General features: G+C 28.0%; 1 protein-coding gene across 1 annotated transcript in view; it reads left to right on the top strand.

Annotated features, from left to right (window-relative positions):
* Window positions 1–17806, top strand: part of LOC119602430 (putative protein kinase C delta type homolog) — a 60422-nt gene that overhangs the window by 557 nt on the left and 42059 nt on the right. The window contains 4 exon segments of the mRNA XM_037953943.1: window positions 1–807; window positions 15113–15799; window positions 15877–16238; window positions 16305–16420. The exon segment at window positions 1–807 is cut by the window's left edge and continues 557 nt beyond it. Coding sequence (XP_037809871.1) covers window positions 15665–15799; window positions 15877–16238; window positions 16305–16420 — 613 coding nt within the window. The 5' untranslated portion in view covers window positions 1–807; window positions 15113–15664.

The raw sequence follows: 17806 nt of genomic DNA, 5'->3' as shown, positions 1-17806 counted from the left end.
TCTGTAAATCTATGAGTGTGTGTTTTATTTGTAAGAGTGTTTGAGTAAAAATCTATAGCTGTGTCTACTACACACAAGAGATACACAAAGAAAAAGTGACGTCATATATACACATTTGCCAAAATACAACAACTACAATACTAACTAGGAAAGAAAATAAATAAAAATATAAATTTTTAATTTAATTTGTTTATAACAATTTATTTGTTTAGAAAAAATTAACAAAAAAAACAAATTCTATACGAAATCATAAATTTTCTAACGGCTTTTCAAATGGAAAACAAATATCTAAAATATGCATTTAAATTTTTCAACAACCTTAATCGTATGATTTAAATTTATAAAAATAAATAAATATTTTACTTAACTGCCTCTAACAACAAACAGATCTTAGTGAAATTTCATAAAAAAGCACTTAATATTTTTAAACAAATTATTTAAAAAAAACCAAAAGATTTGAAATACATACTTGTTGGATTGCTCACTAGCATCATCAATATCATCATCATTATCATCATTATCTTCAGCAGCAATAGAAAAATGTTCCTATCTTCTCTATTTAGCGTAAAACTAAACAAAAAATTATTTAAAAATTTTTGTTGTGCTCTCATCTCTCCTTAAAATTTTATAAAAAAATTTTCAAATTAATTTGTATGTGAAAGTAAAAGTATTTGTATTGGATTTATAAGTGTATCGAAAATCTTACGAAAAAAAGATAAATCAATAAAATTTTTCATCAATATTTTGATTGAACACTGCCAGCAGTTGGAGTTAAACGTACATAGAAATATTTTTCCCGTTTTCAAGGTGAATATTATTAAATAAGGGTGATTATTAAACATATAAACATTAATTCTTTTTAATTAAAAAAATATTTGTTTAACCCTCTAATGTCTGATATTAATTTGGCGGTATGATGGTCTAAATTTGTGTGTAGCAAAATTTATAATTGAAATATAGATTTAAATTCTTATATGTTTATGTCATTTATTGACGACAAACCGATTCTATGAAGGAAGTTTTGTATGGGTATTAGTGTAAAAAATTAACCCATTGAAGAATAGATTTATGTTGATATAGAAGGGTTTATGCCAAATGTCATAGAAATATAAACATACATATATACATATAACTCCATTACGGGCGTTACGAGATTTTGAATGTTTGCCATAGGTCAACTATGAAGTGATCTGAAAAGCCAAAATACGAAGCACGGTAATATGAAGGATATCTGAAATAATCAACCGATTTCAAAAAATTTAAATAGACTTACTCTTTGGGCCAATACAAATATTTTTCGGACATCAATAAATCGGCTAAGAAAGTTGCACTATAAGGTGGTTTATGCCGATGATGCTTTCAGCATTAATGAAAGTTTACATGGACACACAGTCGGACAGACAGACATAGCTTAATTGACTCAGAAAATGATTCTGAGCCGATTGGCATACATTAGGTACGTCATTAAATTTGTATTAATTTAAATGTGAGTTTTTATCTAATGAAGATAGCGTAAACCGTACATGGGGAACCTCCATGAGACTTATGAACAACTAGCATACCCTGGGTGCTTCGCTACCCTAACCAAAATTAAAAACATACAAAATTTTGTTTACTTTTATAGAAAATTAAAAACATTTTTTAATGTATAAAATATTATTATTTTATTTAAACAAAAATTTTGTGTTTTTCTGTTCAATAGACAATTCAAAAAATATAATTTGATTTGATGAAAAAGTACCAAAAGTCCCTTTCAGTAGATTCTCATTCACTAAGGTCCCTATATTTTAAATTTTATATCGAAAAAACGAAAAAGTACAAAAATCTCTCTCAATAAATTCTCATTTAATAAGGATGTGTTACGCTTAACCATTATAGAGAAACCAAAAGAAACCATTTGAAGAATGGAAAAGTACCAAAGAGTACCCACTTACAGAATATTATTCAGTTAAGACAATGTATGTTAAAATTTATATTCCCAGGTTGAATATTTTAGAAAATTCAAAAAGTACCATTTATGAGATAAAAAGTACTCTCTTAAAGAATCTTACTCAATGAGGACCGTGTATGTTTAATAACCAAGTGTTTTGAATTCATATTATAGAACATACAAAGAGTATCATTTGAAGAAAGATAAAGTACCAAAAGTGGAATAAATTCTACCTTAATGGAGAGTACTAATAAAAATAGTAAAATTTTTCCCCTTTTCGCTTAGAAATATACTTTTTTGAGAATTAAGTTTATAAAATGTTCCTTGTTTAAATCTCTATGTCACAGATAAAACTCAAACGTTTCAAATTTGCATTCATTTGTTCCAGAAAAATTGTGCTTTCAAAAAGGTACCAACAATTTACTCGAATTTGGTCCTATATAGCCTTTAGTACTGGAATTCCAAAATAATATACCAATAGCTTATTTTGTGTGAGTAAATAAACTATTTTTTCAAATTTTATAAAAATTGGTTTAATAAGAACAAAATTAAATTTCCCGTTTTTACTTTTTTTGGTACTTTTTTCCCTAGTGAAATAGCAAAAATTTTGTTTCAAGAAATATTACAGAGGAATACTTTAATAAATCGAAAAAGTTTTCTTAATGTGCTAAAAAAATACCAAAAATACAGTTTTCTCCCTTTTACACCCAAAAAGAACTGAATTTTAAAAAAGTACGAAACAGGTGTCTCCTAATTTTGGGAGATATATTCAAAATATTTACAACAATTTTATTTTGTTTATTAGTTAAAAGGTTATAAAGGGCCAAAAAAGGTACCAAAATAACCTTTGTTACACATTTTCACCCCTTAAAAGTACGAATTTCAAAAAAGTACCAGACACCCCTCTGCTTATTTTAAGAATAGATACAGGTGCATTTAAAATTTTATGATTCTAGGTTCAGCCGTTTGGCCAGTGCGATGATGAATCAGTCAGTCAGTAACGCTACTCTTTTATATATATATAGAAGATAAAGAACAGAATAAAATAGTAAAGATATTGGGTGGATATCTCTCACAATTTAAATGAAACTTTGGAAAAATATATAATGATATATAATTATGAAGACATCAAAAAATCCTTTGTGCAAAACATGAACAAATTTGAAAACCGTAAAATAGGGCCTTTTTATCCTTTAACTCAGCTCACCAAATATTGATCCCAAGACAAAGGTTTGAGAAACGATATGTTAGAATTAAACAAGCTTTCATTCTCGGCGGAAACATTAGTACCTCATTACTGACATTATATACTTATAACCTTCTTAAACTGGAATTAACATTAAAAAAGTAAAGAAAAAGTCTAAATTAAGATATTTAAAAATAATGTAGAAAATAAATATTATGCTACAACAACTACCTCGTATTTAACACATTTTGTTACGGTGGTATTTGATATGACTTTTGTACATACCTGAAAAGAAAAATAAAGAAAAAATAACAATTAGTTTTTTTTATATTATTAAAAAAAGGAGAAATATTGAAATATAGAAATTTTCAAGATATTATTGCATACATACAACCGTACCTCCGGGCTTTGGAGCTTATAACTCTGTTAAAGATTCTAGTATTTCTGCAGTAACAGGCTCAACTTAGTCTCATATGAGTCTAAATGGTAGTGTCGATTTTCGTAATGAACTTTATGTAAACGTAATGCCGTCTTGAAGTAGGTCCCTAACGGCCACACCTAAATAAAAGCGTTGAGTGTTATATTTCAAATATAGGCCGATCCCCAACAAATTGGTAGAAAGGATGTCATTTTATATAAAGTTTAGTTATTCTGAATTTCATCCCGATAATAATGGTTATAAGTCAATTTTTAGACGTTTAATGGGGTATGTATGGGGGCTAGGGTCAAACGACGACCCATCATTATAAAAATCGACATGGTCATTTAAGTCTATATAAAACTTAGTTGTGCCAATTTTTTAAGAGATGGTAGTATATTTGACGTAGTTATGAGTTAAAATCCCAAATCGGAAGGTCAGGTTGTATGGGGGCTAGGTGAAATAATGAAACGATTTCAACTATTTTCAATAGGCATCGTTTTTGTGCCAAAAAACTCGTATGGTCAAAATTTTATCGAAATATCTTGAAAATTGCGGCCTGTAGCTTGCGCAGACGGACGGATGGTCGGACGGATGGACATGTCTTAATGGATTCAGAAAGTGATTCTGAGTCGATCGGTATACTTTAAGATGGATGTAGGACCAATATTTTTGTACGTTACAAACATCAGCATAAACGCATAATACCCTCCCCACTATAGTGGTGTAGGTTATAAAAAATAACGCCCCGTTTTTAAGAAACTATTTCATATGAAGATAAGCCTTAAATTTAAAATGGTTTTAGTGATATTTCCCAAAAAAATACAATATAGAGCTTTTGGAGAGGATAAAAGCTATAATTTTTGTTTGCCGGTCACACCTACTTTCACTTTAATCTCTTAACAAAAATTTCCTAAATAGCAGGTATACGGCCAGGCTCAAATACTTTCTACTGTATAGCAGACTACGGCTTTGCTTAGTTAAAATATCCTAACGAGCTGGCCTTCAGTCGGGAGTCTTGCCTGAGATATATGTGCATACTTTAGCCCTTTTTTGTTAAAAAAAAAATTGTGTACATTTAAGTCATATTTCGAAGGGGGCTTTGTAAGGGGGCTATTATAGAACTTGGTTTTGCTTTTTGTCGAGATACGAGTATATTAAACATAATTATAAACTAAAAAGCCCTATTCGGGGGGTTCAGTTGTATGGGGGCTAGGTCAAATATTGGACCGAATCATGTGCAAAATTTTATTATATTATCTTCAAAACTGTACCTGTGCTTTGATTACAAGGTTTACAAGCCCTTATCAGGGGTTCGGTTGTATGGGGGCTAGGTTAAGTAATGGACCGATCATAACCATAGGCTTCGTCCATGAGACAATAGAAGATCATGTACCAAATTTTCATTGAATTATCTTCAAAATTGCGACCTGTAGTTTGATTACAAGGTTTACATGGACGAACAGACAGAAGGACAGACGGATAGACGGACAGAAAGACAGACAGACGGACGGACAGAGCTAAATCCACTTAGAAAATGATTTTTCCATACTTTATAGGGCTAATATTATTGTGCGTTACAAACATCAGCATAAACCCAATATACCCTCCCCACTAAAATGGTGTAGGGTATAAAATATAGAAGACGCAAGAGGAATTATATCAAGCCATAATACACAAAACATTTATCGATTAAAAACTTTTAATTATTTGACTTCAATAACGCCAGATCATTGATTTCCACCAGTGTGCAGTGTAAACTATATCATAAAACTTTTATTATCTTGACGTATTTCATGATTTTTTTTTTTTGCTTCGCTTTCACATTCCTTTAAAAACTGCATTTAAGAAAATTAATTTTATATTGAAATTTTGTGCAATGTAAATAAATTGAAATATTTACAACCATAAAATTGTTTTTATGGACCACACATTCCAAATTACTAAGCAAACTTTAGAAATACTTATTTATATTTAATACTTAAGAAAAAAAATTAATTTTAGACACACAATGAAATATATTTTTAGAATTTCCATAAATATTTTTAAACACAAATACATAAAAGAGAAGTGATGAAGTGGAAATAAAAATAAAAAAGTATCTATTTTTTTCTGTTACGTATATAGATATTTACGATTAAACATAAAATAACACGTCATAACATTTACCGAATGAAACTAAAAATAAAATGTTGAAATTGTTGTTACTAATGAAACAATTAAAGATAAAAACCAAAGAGAGAAAAATTATAAAAAAGACCACAAACCGTTTTAACTGGAAATGAAAGAATACAGCAAGAAAGTGATCATTTCGAAATGAAGACTAAATTTACATGTAGTTTAATAGAGAACAACAGACCTAAAGGAACTAAGTGTTTTTGTTAAATTAAAAAAAATATATAATTAATAAAATAATTTTTGTAAAAAACAATTAAGTAAATTTATTACTAGTTTTATAAAATAATTAAAAAAAAAATTAAAATAGTTTTGTGTTTAAAAATACGTAAAGAAATCGTCTAAGGCCATAAACTTGTGTGATCAAGGTCTTTGGTTTAAACTATAAAAGTATAAATTTATAATTTATTTACTTTAAACCATAAATCGTTAAAATTTATCGTTGTCTAAAATCTAATTTATGAGTACAATAATAAAAATCTAAACACAAAAAAAGCCAAAACATTTTATTTCGTTAAAGTAAACTTCTTCCAAAGATTTTTGTAATAATGTCTGTTGCCGCGGGTGCGTATGAGTAATATTAATTGTAACAACAAAAATAAAATATCAATTTAAAACCCACCAAACCAATAACATGTAGTATTCAATTTAATTTAAATTATAGTGATATAATTTTTTTGTTTAAAATATATTTCATTTTAGTGTTGTTTTCCATTAAAAATTTTTCATATTTTTTTTTTAAAGAATTTGCCAGAATATTTAATTATTTTATACTGTTTATTTAGTATTATGATCAACAATTGCTTAAAATGTATTTTCTTGTTGTATTCAATTTTTTTAATAAATAAATTAAGAAAGGAATTTTATAGGAAAATGTTTTTTTCCCCCAAATTGTTAATGGATTTATCTTGTTAAAATTTATTAATAAAGAAAAAAATTGAAATAAAAACGATATATTAACACAATGATAAATTCAACTGTTTCGTATGTTATATTGATTTAATCAAAAATTTATTTATTTATAATTAAGAATATTATGATTATTGTGAGAAAAATATTAAAAAAAAAATTTTGCACTTAATCAAAACAAAAGATATTGATTTGATTGCAAAAACTAAAAATTAAAAAATCATTATAATTTAGGGAAAATTGCAAATTTGGAAAACTTTTAACTAATGGCATAAAAAATTTCCAAGCAAATAATTCTTCTCACCAAAAGTATGTTAAAACAAATAAGAAATTATAGTCGGGCGAGGGCGCCATATAATAACCTACATCAGTTATAAAAATTAAATGTGATTTAGTTTTCATAATAAAGCATTTAAGTGGAATTGTACCTTGCCTCAGATATACTTAAGCTATTTATTGTTTAATAAAATTGTGGAAATTTCAGTCAAATTTTGAAGGGGGCTTTGTATAGGGGCTAGGGTCAGGTCAAATGAGACCCTATAATTATGAAATTCATGAGGGTCATCAAGGCTAGTATAGAACTTGGTTTTCCAGCTTTACGTCGAGATACGAGTATATTAAGCATAATTATGAACTTAAAAGCCCTATTCGGCGGATTCAGTTGTATGGGGGCTAGGTAAAATAATGGACCCGAATAAACCATTTTCAATAGGTACAATAGAATATCTTGTGCCAAATTTCATTGAATTATCTTCAAAATTGCGACCTGTAGTTTGATTACAAGGTTTACAAGCTCTATTCGGGGGTTCAGTTGTATGTAGACCGATCTTAACCATTTTCAAAGTCTGCCCATTTTCACAAGCTCTACAAGCTCTATTCGGCGGGTTCAGTTGTATGGGGGCTAGGTGAAATAATAGACCGACTTAACCATTTTCAAAGTCTGCCCATTTTCCCCAAATTTTCACATGGACGTCTAATAGTTTCGCAGAACTACGAAATTTTGTATTCATATGTCAGGTGTCACGCCCCTATTGCAATTTTAACTATTTCTTCAGAACGTTCATATGGATTTCAATGTTATCCATGCAAAATTTCAAAAATCTACCTCTAATAGTTTCTCAGATATATGCATTTTTGTAAATGATTCATATGGGAGGTGCCACGCCCCCAATTGCTAGTCCGCCCATTTTTTCTGGAAATGTTCACATGGATGATTAAGTTGTTAGTGAAAAATTTGAGCTGTAAGTCTAATAGTTCGGTTATACGAATTTTTGTATTTAATTTACATCAGATGTGCTGTCTGTCTGTCCGTCTGTGTGTCCATGTAAACCTTGGGCGCACGCAATTTTCAAGATAATTTGATGAAATTTGTAACATGCTCTTATTTTATCCAAGGACGAAGTCTGTTGAAAAATTTCTATTATTTCAAATAGCCCCCATAGGGCTTTTGAGCACATAATTATGTTAAATGTTCTTTTATATCTACTAAAATAAGCAATGATTAGTTTTATATACATATGAATAAATGATACTGCCAATTTTCGTAATGATCGGGCCTCATTTCACCATAGTCCCCATACAGAAAATGAGTTGATGGTCAAAATTCACTTAACACTAATATCACGATGAAATTCCGCTTAAATAAATTAATTTAATTTAGACGCAAATATCTCTACCAACATTTATAAGGATAAGCTCATATTTTTCCTTGTCCCCGTATAACTCCTCTTGCAGAAATTCACATTTTTGACAACAAATTTTTAAAATAGTTCAGAATTAAAGCAGTAAAACTCTTAAACGGTTTATTATATAAAATAAGTTACATTTTTTATATACTACTCAATGCTGTAGGGTATCATATGGTAGGCCATGACCGACTATACATTCATACTTGTTAAAATCATATTGATCCGAAAAAAACTGAGTATTCTAGCTTTCACTTTTTTCAGGTATACTAATGTAATATCTTCCTTATAAGGGAAGTGCCACGCCTATTGTACGTAGGCCATTCATTTTATTCTCAAGTATTCATATGGATGTCCATACAATTTGAGCTCACCAACTATTACAGTTTGGTTAAAGGCGAAAAAATGGGAATTGTTTCGAACTCTTCTATGGACTGTTTCACTAAATGAAGTGCTTTTTGGTACCTTGGACTCCAAGCTCTAATTAGGACCAAATTTGACTGATTAATTTCGTACTTTTATAAAACGAACTTCTTGTTTAAGCGAAAAGTACTTTCCACAAAAGAAGAATTTGCGAGAGTTTTAACATACTGTATACCGTTTGGTACATTTTCGTACTTTAACGGTTACCTTTTTTGTAAATTTGAACTGTTTTGGTCTTTTTTCATAAAATGGAAGGATTCCATTAAATTTACGCAAGTACATGAGATTCTAAAATAAGAAACTTTTTCGTTCTTCATTGCTACACAAAAACATAAGCATAGAGAGCTTTTGTAGTTAATAAAATAAATTTATGAGAGTGTTCACTAGGGTTGTAAAAAAAGGGCTTCAAACTGTACTGTTTTTTCGTTTATTTTGGTGCAAAAATCTTCCGCGGTTAATCGATTTTCAAAGCATTCTACATACATATTCTAAATTCTTATAGATAGTGGTTACGATTATGCTATGTCTGTCTAACCGTATATCTGTCTGTCCGTCTGTCTGTATTAAGTTTGAAATCAATTTTCTGTAGGCTCTAGATGTGCTTTCAGAAGTTTCATATTTAACATCAATAATTCGGTTCATAAATAACTGAGATATGGGCACATTAAATGATCATATGGATATCAATGTTGACCATTCAATTTCCAGATTTTAATAGTTAATTCATATGTTGGCTCTAGCTTTACACTTTATATAATGGACCTAAAATCGGATGTACAAATAACTCTTTAATTGCGAAAAGAGTGAAAAACTGTGATCACTTAAATTTTACATAAAAAAACATTTTTATGTGAAAACCTAAAGTTGAAAAGATAAAGTTGACTGTAGATAAAATAAATTTCCAATTAAGAAACTAGTGAAAATCTATGATCATTCATATTTTAGTAAGCTCGGCTTTCCTAACCAAATATGAATTTAAATACATAAAATCTATTATAGATCCTTAAAATTACACTCCAATAGCAAAAATTGTGAAAATCTACAATCACTTATATTCTTTATCAATTTTTATGTGAAAACCGAAAATCATCAGAAGATCTAATTGTTGTTGTTTAGTTTTTTCCACGCTATGAAAATTTAATTAAAATCCTTTAAAATCATACATACAAACACACACATACACATATTCGTATTCAAAAATTTTTCACAAAATATCCGGCTGGTACTGGGGACTTATAATTAATATGTTTGTTAACTTTTGAACCCTTGAACCCTTATTCCCCTACTCTCTTTACTAGAAAATTTTATGATAAATCAAAAAAAAATCCACAACATTAAGACACCTTTTACGTATACGTAACATATAATTATTTCTATAACACTCATACGTACCCATATATTGCGTATTGGTTTTTTTCCAATTCAATTCACTATTTCTTTGAACTTTACAAGGTCAAGTAAGTTTTCAACTTAAAAAATAAAACAAATGCTATTAAAAAAAAAACAAACAAGAAAAAAACTGTATAATTCTTTCAACAAAAAAATCTGCAAAACATACGAAAAAGGCATGTTTTCGTCCAAGTTAATTAAAACAAAACAAACCAATTTTTTCCTCCTCACTTAATTCAACAAGAGAAAACATGATATGAAATTAAAAACATAGTGAACAGAATAAAAAAAAAAAAACTTAAAATGAAAAGAATAAGAAAAAATATAAAACAAATACATACTCGTAAAATTAATAATTGAAATGAAAAGTGTTTGTTTGATTTAACTGCAAGTACAAAGGTGGGATGCACAGGTTGCAGTATAGTGTTTGCATATTCCAGACATAACTGACAGAGTAATTTTTTTATCACTGTGAGAAAAAAAAATCTACCAATATTTGAACATAATGTTAAGAATCTTTTTATCGGCTATGAATCTTTAATTTACATGTATGTATGTGTAAAATAATTTTCATTTTAATAACAGCAAATTATTTGAATATTTTTAATGAAAATCATATTTATATCATATTTCTTTTAATTTCATACATTCCGCCCAATTTGTTGGCAAAATATACAATAAGAATAAAAAGTTGTTATAAAATTGTACGTGTTTCGTCACATGTAACAATTTCAAATGTACACATGAAAATTGTTTAAACAAGTTCAATCGAGAGAAATATCAATTTCTGAGAGAACATGTATAAAAGAGGCAGAGCAAAAAAAAATATTGCAAAAAATAATTGAAATTGAAAATAAATAGAAAATAATAAATACAGGAAAATTCTTGACAATGACGTTCAGTTTGCAAAATATAAATAGTATAACAATGCAGTAGATACATTTAAGTGACAGGTGCCATAAATTTTAGAAATAGATTTTATTTTCAAAAATACTTTACAGTTTAATTTCTGGACACTTATAATTTCGGTAAAATTTTTTAAACGATTGTTAGTTACACTTCCCAGCAACATGACAACTTAGTACTGCCAAAAGAATAACATTTATCACCAAAAGTAGCACTAATTGATTTATTTACCTTCTCCTTCTTGAGAATGACTTCAGGAATAGTGAATTTGGAATCAATGTGTTAAAATCATCACTTCTGCAGGTCTTTTTTCTTTAGAATTAATGTGTTAAAATCATCACTTCTATTTTCAGTACTTCCATAGAGTTAATTCTACTCAGTTTTCTCTTCTTTGAAAGTTCTTTTTTTGCTGAGTACTTATTAGGGTGATCGATTATTTGACATTTTCCAATAACCGGTTTTCGAATAGTTCGAATAGTTGACATTTAGAAAAACCCGGTTCATATTTTTCAAATTCAGAAAAAACCGGTTAACCGGTTTTTCATTATAAATAAAAAAATATATTTTAATTTGAAAAACTTAAGGTTTATGTTTAAATTTGATTAATAAAACATGACCCGAAATGATTTTTAACAGTTTAAAAGATTATAACTTTAGATCTAGTCGTCTGATTTACATTATTTCTTTAATATAAAAAATTAGGAAAAAAATGGGACACTTCTGTTAAACATAAGGTACTATGTAATCCTAGCTTATTTTAAAAGCCCTGTTTAGGAAATTTGCCTAGCCATTCCCACACTTCAATAAAATTTCAGCCGTAAATTAATTATTGTAATTGGAATATAATCTTAAGATTGATAAAATTTTATCAAACAGTTATCAATTTTACAAATAAATTTTTTTAATTAATTAGGAAAATCAAAAAAGTTTAACCAAAGGAGCTGTAAAAAAATATACGCTAGTTCATCGACTCAAATATTTTTAAAATTTAGATGGGCTGTATTATTATTTACTTAAAAATTTCATTTAAATAATCTTTGAATACAAAGCAAATTAAAGTATTCGAGACCGGTTTTTAAAAAGTGAAAAAACCGGGTTATTCGATATTCGAAAAATCAATATTAAGAAAAAACCGACACTGGTAAAGCAGAAAAAAACCGGTTTTAAAACCGGTTGAAAAATCAAGTCGATCACCCTAGTACTTATGTACATATTTATAACTATTAAAGCGCCATTCTAGGAGGATATTTATATGAGGTGAACACCGTTCTATATACAAACTAATTCTTAAGCAAAGAGTTTTTGGGGTGATCACACATCTTGTTAAACGTTTTCCAAGAAGATATCTTTCAAAGTATGTGTTAGAAACGACTCACAATCACATCTTTGTGACAAGTACAAGCACTTTACCCAAGTACTTAATCTATCCAATTTCTGACCATTTGAGGTCAAAGACAAACACGGGGCACATTACAGTAGATCAGAAATGAACAGAATAAACACCGATACATACCAGCATATAAGGGAGGGAACTTTATAACACCAGAAGACGAATACAGTACATACATTACTATAGAAGTGATCACGCAGAGCTTACATTTAACACATTCACACACATCGGTTAGTTAGTTAGTTAGTTAGTTAGTTAGTTAGTTAGTAGTTAGTTAGTTAGTAGTTAGTTAGTTAGTTAGTTAGTAGTTAGTTAGTTAGTTAGTTAGTTAGTTAGTTAGTTAGTTAGTTAGTTAGTTAGTTAGTTAGTTAGTTAGTTAGTTAGTTAGTTAGTTAGTTAGTTAGTTAGTTAGTTAGTTAGTTAGTTAGTTAGTTAGTTAGTAGTTAGTTAGTTAGTTAGTTAGTTAGTTAGTTAGTTAGTTAGTTAGTTAGTACTAGTTAGTAGTTAGTTAGTTTAGTTAGTTAGTTAGTTAGTAGTTAGTTAGTTAGTAGTTAGTTAGTGTTAGTAGTTAGTAGTTAGTTAGTTAGTTAGTTAGTAGTTAGTTAGTAGTTAGTTAGTTAGTTAGTTAGTAGTTAGTTAGTTAGTTAGTTAGTTAGTTAGTTAGTAGTTAGTTAGTTAGTTAGTTAGTTAGTTAGTTAGTTAGTAGTTAGTTAGTTAGTTAGTTAGTTAGTTAGTTAGTTAGTTAGTTAGTTAGTTAGTTAGTAGTTAGTTAGTTAGTTAGTTAGTTAGTTAGTTAGTAGTTAGTTCGTTAGTTAGTTAGTTAGTTAGTTAGTTAGTTAGTTAGTTAGTTAGTTAGTTAGTTAGTTAGTTAGTTAGTTAGTTAGTTAGTTAGTTAGTAGTTAGTTAGTTAGTTAGTTAGTTAGTAGTTAGTTAGTTAGTAGTTAGTTAGTAGTTAGTTAGTTAGTTAGTAGTTAGTTAGTTAGTTAGTTAGTTAGTTAGTTAGTTAGTTAGTTAGTTAGTTAGTTAGTTAGTTAGTTAGTTAGTAGTTAGTTAGTTAGTTAGTTAGTTAGTTAGTTAGTTAGTTAGTTAGTTAGTTAGTTAGTTAGTTAGTTAGTTAGTTAGTTAGTTAGTTAGTTAGTTAGTTAGTTAGTTAGTTAGTTAGTAGTTAGTTAGTTAGTTAGTTAGTTAGTTAGTTAGTTAGTTAGTTAGTTAGTTAGTTAGTTAGTTAGTAGTAGTTAGTTAGTTAGTTAGTTAGTTAGTTAGTTAGTTAGTTAGTTAGTTAGTTAGTTAGTAGTTAGTTAGTTAGTTAGTTAGTTAGTTAGTTAGTTAGTTAGTTAGTTAGTTAGTTAGTTAGTTAGTTAGTTAGTTAGTTAGTTAGTTAGTTAGTTAGTAGTTAGTTAGTTAGTTAGTAGTTAGTTAGTTAGTTAGTTAGTTAGTTAGTTAGTAGTTAGTTAGTTAGTTAGTTAGTTAGTTAGTTAGTTAGTTAGTTAGTTAGTTAGTTAGTTAGTTAGTTAGTTAGTTAGTTAGTTAGTTAGTTAGTTAGTTAGTTAGTTAGTTAGTTAGTTAGTTGTTAGTAGTTAGTAGTTAGTTAGTTAAAGCACTCTGAACCCTTGAAAACACGCAGCAAATTTCCATTAAGGGTGCGAATTATTTGCCACTCAAAACAAAAGATCGTCCCAGTTTTCTTAAATTTCCGTGTTTTTAACGACAAATTGTTTTTAAGTAGTTTTGCACAACTTATACGCATCAACTCAAATATTTATGTTCATGAGTATTTTGTGTAGGTTTCTATATGTACAATTCAAATCGAATAGCTACGAAAACATATAGATTTCATTCAATATTTTGGCAAATTTCTCTTTTTTTAATTTTGTAGAAAACATTTAACGTTTAATTGTGCACATCCGTTTTGTTGTTTCAATTTTTATTGTTTTTTCTAAGAATTTTCAACTAAAAAATACTTCCGTTCATTGGGTTTGACTTTTTTTATATTTGTCTGTATTTTAGTTGATATTTTCTTCTAGGCAATTTGTTATTGTTCTCTAGATTTGGCATAGCTATTAGGGTGGTTCACATTTTAAAATGTGTGAATTAAATTACACAGTTATAATTAAATTACACAGTTATATACTGTAAAATGTTCTTAGTCAAAAAGCTTTCTTCTGTCTCCCTGATGTTGTTTAGTTTCATATTGTTATTGTAATTGTGGACCTCCCTAATAAATTTTCTTGATTTTCAATGCTCACTTGTTGACAGATATTGAGATTAATTTATATTTCATACTCGTACAATGGACAAAATGCATTTGTTTATGCGAATAATGTCATATATCATGCGCTACTTACTGTTGAAATAATTTTTTTTTAATTGTACGTTTTTTTTTAACTTGAAAGCTTTTCACGCTGTTGGTTAAACAAATTAACACATTTTTGAACTCAATAGTCAAGTTTTTAAAATCACTTATTTTCTATAAAAAAAATCTTAAAAAAAAAATCTTACACACTCATAAAACCATTTACAAATAAAATTATCAAATATTTAAGCATTTTATTACAAAAATTAAACAAAATAGAAACATATTCTCAAATGTCGACATTAACGAGCAATTAAAATCTAGAAATGCACTTTACTATGAAATTTATGAGAAATATGAAATATATTTTTTCGAATCTTAAAAAAACTTTATCTCTTATTTTTACAGATTAAAATGAAAATATTATGCATCGAATAGAAATGAAAATCTAAAGATAAATAATGGTCAATTTGATGCCAAATGACAGACAAGCAAAACAGCTGACAAAATTTCTATTGTGAAAAAATCACCTCAAAGAAAACAATAAGAACAACAACAACAATAAAAATAAGAAAAGAAAAAAACAATAATGTTTTATTAACGAGAAATCAAAAGATATTAAAAAAATCATAAATTTACTTTTCAAAACAATAACAACAACATCCCAAGAAATCATAAACAAAACAACATAAATACAAAAACAAACAGTTGATCCACCATACAAACAAACAAATAAACAAACTGTCAGACAGAGAGACAGATAGACGGATACAAGAAATTCCATTTCATACACACACATACATACAGCTTTAAATGAAAAAGAACTTGTGGAATGAATGAGCGTAAATCAGTAAAGAAAAACAAAGTGTAATTACAAAATTACAATTGAATTGAGAGTGGAAATTGTAAGCAAAAAATAAAAAGGAAAAGCCAATAACAAACAATTAAAACGGCTGAGAGATGATGTTTACACGCGCCCAAGTGCGCAAACAAAAATCAAATGGTAGCAGTAGCTCGGGAGGCAGCAATCAACGCCAAAAACCCACACGCAGCCAACAGCAAAAACAGCAGGAACAACAACAATATGCTTATGATGTAAGTGAGAAAATAAACTCTCTCTAGAAATAACTTGGAATATTTACACATATTTATTTCTCTCCTTTTATTTTTAGAATCGCTACAAACCATCAAATTACCCAGCAGGTAGCAGTAATTCATCGGTAGTGGCAAGCAGCATTTGCAGCAGTAACATCAACAGCGGCACCGTACGTATACGTGAACGTGATCGGGATTGCAATTCTAGCACTGCCGATCGTAGCAGTGGTTATTATAGTGATCACTATAGTGGTAGTAATGCTTCTCTCGTGCCCCATCACAGTCGTTACTCCAGCTATGAATTGCCCCGCCAACATTCAAAAGAAGATTCATATTCACCGCATCGTCCGTATTTGGAGAGAAATGCCACGTATTTGGTTGATCGCAGAACTAGACCGCGCAGCATTACAAATCGCCGTGGCGCGATCAAGCATCAAAAGTAGAGTTTAATTTTTTATTTTAGACTTTTGAATGGGAATAATTAATGTTTTAATTTCTTTTACAGAACTCATGAAATCAATGGTCATCGTTTTGTGGCGAAATTTTTTCGCCAACCCACATTTTGTGCCTTTTGTAATCTGTTCCTTTGGGGTTTTGGCAAACAGGGCTATCAGTGTATAAGTAAGTTCAGAGTTTCTTCTTAATGAGCATTTTATTTTTTCTTAGAAAATTGTTTAAACAATAATTTTGAAGAGCTTTTTAATAAAGCCTTTAAAAAACTATTAGATAAAGCTTTTTTCCGTTTTTATGGAGCTTTTTAAATTTTCAAATATTATTCTTTTAGCTAAATAGTAAACTTGCTTCATGCTTTAGGAGCACTTTAACACATTTTTAGAAAAGCTTTTTAATAAAACTTTTAAAAAGCTATTAGATAAAACTTTTAAAGAATTCGTAGATATCGTTTTTATACAGTTTTTTTTTTTTAAATTTTCAAATATTATTGTTTCAGTAAAAAAGTAAACTTTTTTAGTTAACATATTTGTTTAAAATATTAAAAGGCTTTTTAAAGCTAGATACTTAAAATTGTTACGAAACTTTCTAAAAAGCTTTCTTCGTAATAAGCATTTTAATTTATTCTTAGAAAAAAATTTTAATAATAATTTTGAAGAGCTTTTTAATAAAGCTTTCATAAAGCTATCAGATTAAGCTTTTCAAAAGTCTTTAATAAATTTAGAAATAGTATTCATCTAGCCAAATAGTAAACTTGCTTAAAGCTTTTTAATAAAACTTTTAAAAAGCTTTTAGATAAAGCTTCTAAAGAGTTCATAAATATCATTTTTATGTAGTTTTTTCAAATACTATACTGTTTAGTTAAAAAGAAAAATTAACATGTTTGTTAAAAAAGTAGAAAAGCTTTTAAAAGCTAGGTAGAAAGCTTTCTAAAAGCCTTGAAAATATTTTTAAACCTATTTTTAAAAGATTTTATAAACGTTTTTTTAGAGACGCCTTTTATTAATATTTTATTAAATCTTCTAATGAGATTTTAGAAAAAATTGCTAGAAGCTTTCAAATTTATTTTATAGTTTAGAAACGCTTTTCCGAAATAGCTTCCAAATAATATTATTATAAAAAATATTTTTTTTTTATTTCTTTATTTAACAATTTTATAAAATCATTTTATCTAAGAAATGGTTTAAAAGCATTTAAAAAAGTTTATCAAATATCTCTAAAGATTGTTTTTTAAACGTTTCTCATTAACTTTCTCATACCAGCTTTACAAACTTTTTAGAAAGCTTTAATATATTCAGAAAAGTGTACAAGAAATAAAATTAAACATATTTAATATAACTTAAAGTTTTTAAAGATATTTTTAAAAAGTTTGCTACAAAATCGTTTCAAAAGCTTTTAGGGAGCTTTCGAAAAGCTCTATAAAGATTCCTTCAAACATCTTTCAAAAAAATTTTAAAAGTTTTCGAAAAATAAATTCAATATTTTCCTAATTTGCTTAAAAAGCTCTTTAAGACACCATTTCATATACAATATTTATTATTTTAATGAAATATCAAG

Source organism: Lucilia sericata, unplaced genomic scaffold (assembly GCF_015586225.1).
Source record: "Lucilia sericata isolate MDLA Ls3-8-SP2 unplaced genomic scaffold, ASM1558622v1 Contig000231F_arrow, whole genome shotgun sequence".
Taxonomy (NCBI): Eukaryota; Metazoa; Arthropoda; class Insecta; order Diptera; family Calliphoridae; genus Lucilia; species Lucilia sericata.
This window is presented reverse-complemented; position numbering and strand designations above follow the sequence as displayed.